The 2,847-nt window shown below is 44.8% G+C and overlaps 1 protein-coding gene across 1 annotated transcript in view; it reads right to left on the bottom strand.

The window, feature by feature from the left end:
• The window catches only part of MIB1 (mindbomb E3 ubiquitin protein ligase 1), a 150,426-nt gene extending 147,734 nt beyond the window's left edge, over positions 1 to 2,692 (bottom strand). Inside the window, exon 1 of the mRNA XM_012652088.1 lies at positions 2,444 to 2,692. Within this exon, the coding sequence (XP_012507542.1) occupies positions 2,444 to 2,672 (229 nt within the window). The 5' untranslated portion in view covers positions 2,673 to 2,692. The remainder of the gene's footprint in view (positions 1 to 2,443) is intronic.
• Between the last annotated feature and the right edge of the window lie 155 nt (positions 2,693 to 2,847).

The following is a 2,847-nucleotide window of genomic DNA, read 5'->3' as shown; positions in this document are numbered from 1 at the left end:
GCTGGTTTCGAACTCCTGAGCTCAAACAATCCGCCCGCCTCGGCCTCCCAGAGAGCTAGGATTACAGGCGTGAGCCACCGCGCCTGGCCTAAAATACATTTCAATAAGCATTTCACACAAAGGCTGGCTATCCTGCATTTAAAACATTTACTAAAAGAATCGGATGAACAAGATGAACTGTTACACATAACAAATACTGTATAAAATTATCTTCTAAGTTAAACTAAGATTCTAAAACAGTTCTCTGAAAAAAACCCTGCTTTTACATTAAGACAATAAAACTATTAATATGAAGGATACACTCCATACTATAAAACATTCAGACATTAATATCCCTTCAAAAATCACTATAGTCCAGGACTTGTTACACTTTACCTTACCCTAGAAAGATATTTAACTTTCCCCATAAACCTACAATTACTGATCCCAAGAACTCCTCCAAGAGTTGTGGTCAGACTTTAGCTTGAGTTAGCATGGTAACAAAACTTTAACAGAGTATGCAGAAACAGGGATAGGCCTCATACAGTGTTGCAGGGAGTGTCAACTGGTAAAATGTCTTCAGAGTGCGATTAATCTACTTGGCACAGTGGCTCCTGCCTGTAATTTCAGCACTTTGGGGGGCCCGGAGTTCAAGACTATCCTGGGCAACATAGTGAGACCCCGTCTCTACAAAAAATAGAAAAATTAGCCAGGTATGGTGGTGTGCACCTGTAGTCCCGCTACTCAAGAGGCTGAGGCAGGAGGATCCCTTGAGCCTGGGAATTTAAGGTAACAGTGAGCCATAGCTGGACCAGTGCACTACAGCCTAAGTGACAGAACAAGACCTTGTCTCTTAAAATTTTTTTTAAAAATTATTTTTATTATAAAAGAGCAATTAGTCAACATTTATCAAAATGTTAAATATGTGCACACTTTAATGCAATTCCACTTTTTCAAAGTACTCAACACATATGCACAAAGATACATGTACAAGGATTTATTCACTGCATCACTGTAAATAAGATGACCTAAAACAATATAAAAGCCTGTCAATAAAGTACTGGTTAAATAAATTGCTGCATCCAGTCACTGGAATACTATGCAGCCATGAAAGAATGGAACAATCATCAATATGAATTATTAAGTGAAAGAAAAAAAATGCACAAGAGTGAATATAGTTTATCACCATTTGTACGTTAAAAGGGGAGTAGATTTACAGTATATTCACATATATGCTTGCAATGCAGGGAGTATTCTTTAAAAATACACAAGAAACTGATAACAGTTGCCCCTTTCTGTACTGTTGAATCTTTTTATTTTCTTTTGCACGCACATACATCCTTTTCAATGTTTAAAAAGCTAACTAAGAGACACAATTTTATGAAATATCTGTTCAAAAACTGAATTTGCTTGAGTTACTTTCTTTTTTATTGCTGCTAACAACTATAAGCCCATTTCAAGATTTGTTAGGCTTTGACAAACTCAAATCATAATGTCTTAGAAGCTGTTCATTTAGGAATTCTGGAAAGCATCCAGTTTTATGTTTGAACTATTTTCTACTGAATCAAGGAAAAATATCAAGAATAAATAATATCAAGCATAAATGTATGTGAAAATCAATTAAAATAAATTAGATATTTATTTTGTGAAAGCAAGCCTTCAGTTAATCGTATTAAGAAACTCTAGAGTCAATAACAAACAGACCCCTAAAATGTAGTGAATCAAGGAGGACACTGACTCATTGCTGGGTGAATGGGTAAACTCTGACATCACCTTACTGAGACGGGATGTTAACAAAAAAAGAACATGCCTATCTGCCACTTGGAAAAAGTATTTAACAAAAAAAAATGCTTCAAGAGCTCAGGCTGTTTTCGCTCTACTCATATTAAGACATAAAATTAAACAATTTAGATGAAAAATCATTCCACAGGGTCCCAAGTAGCATTCCACTACCGAGCTCCAAGTCATTCTGTGTTACAGGCGGGAAGAAATAAAAAAGGTATCTCAAATCCGAGGTACCAACGGCCCCTCGGCAATTGTAACCAGTCAACCAGGCACCATATGGCAAGGCAAGCCTCCCTTTAGACAGTTATCACTTGGTGGCTGATTAATGTCAATGGTTTATTAGACAGGCCTCTGCAAACCCCCTCCCTAGAGGAGGAGGAGGAGGGGAACCGTGTCTGTTGTATTCCTGGTGCTTTGTGTCTTCCAGGCTTGAAAGCGTCCTAGTGACGGCACTGCCATCATTTCCCTTGAGGGCAGGGGGGGTCTTTTCTCAAAGTTTTTGTTTACCCGTACTGAACCTAAAATTCTCTTTGGCCTTCTCCCTCTCCGCTCCCTGCAGGCGGGGGCAGCGGGCGAGGTGTCCCACCGAGAGCCTCTCTGCCAGGCGGCCCCGAAGCCCACCGCAGTCTCGCCCCTTCCCCCGACGCGCGCAGGCCCCGGGCCAGGGGGCACAGCTTACCCGTGGGCGCGCTGTCCAGGATGCGCAGGTCGTAGGCCCCGGAGCAGCGGTAGTTTGCAGCAGTGCCGTTGTCCCACACCACCACCACCTCCTCAGGGCTCTCGAAGCTCCGGACTGTGCCCACATGGCCCTCGCCGCCGTCCTGCTTCCCCCACTTCCAGTCAGGGCCGCGCACTACCCGGGCCCCGACCCCCTCCACCATCACCCTGTTATTCCTGGAGTTACTCATTGGGGCCCGGGCGGTGGGCTCCGCCGCTGCCGCCGCCGCCGCCGGGGGGCCCGTGAGGGAGTTGGGCCCGGGCCGGACTCTCGGCGCCGGCGGGGGCGGCAGCGAGCCCCGGGGGACGTGCGAATAACTCACGGGGGCGGCTGCCCGGTCCGCGCGGAGCCCACAGCCACTGCCC

The sequence above is a fragment of the Propithecus coquereli genome, unplaced genomic scaffold, assembly GCF_000956105.1.
Source record: "Propithecus coquereli isolate 6110/MARCELLA unplaced genomic scaffold, Pcoq_1.0 Scaffold38, whole genome shotgun sequence".
NCBI lineage: Eukaryota > Metazoa > Chordata > Mammalia > Primates > Indriidae > Propithecus > Propithecus coquereli.
Note: the sequence above shows the minus strand (reverse complement) of the source record. Positions and strands in the feature narration are given on the sequence as shown.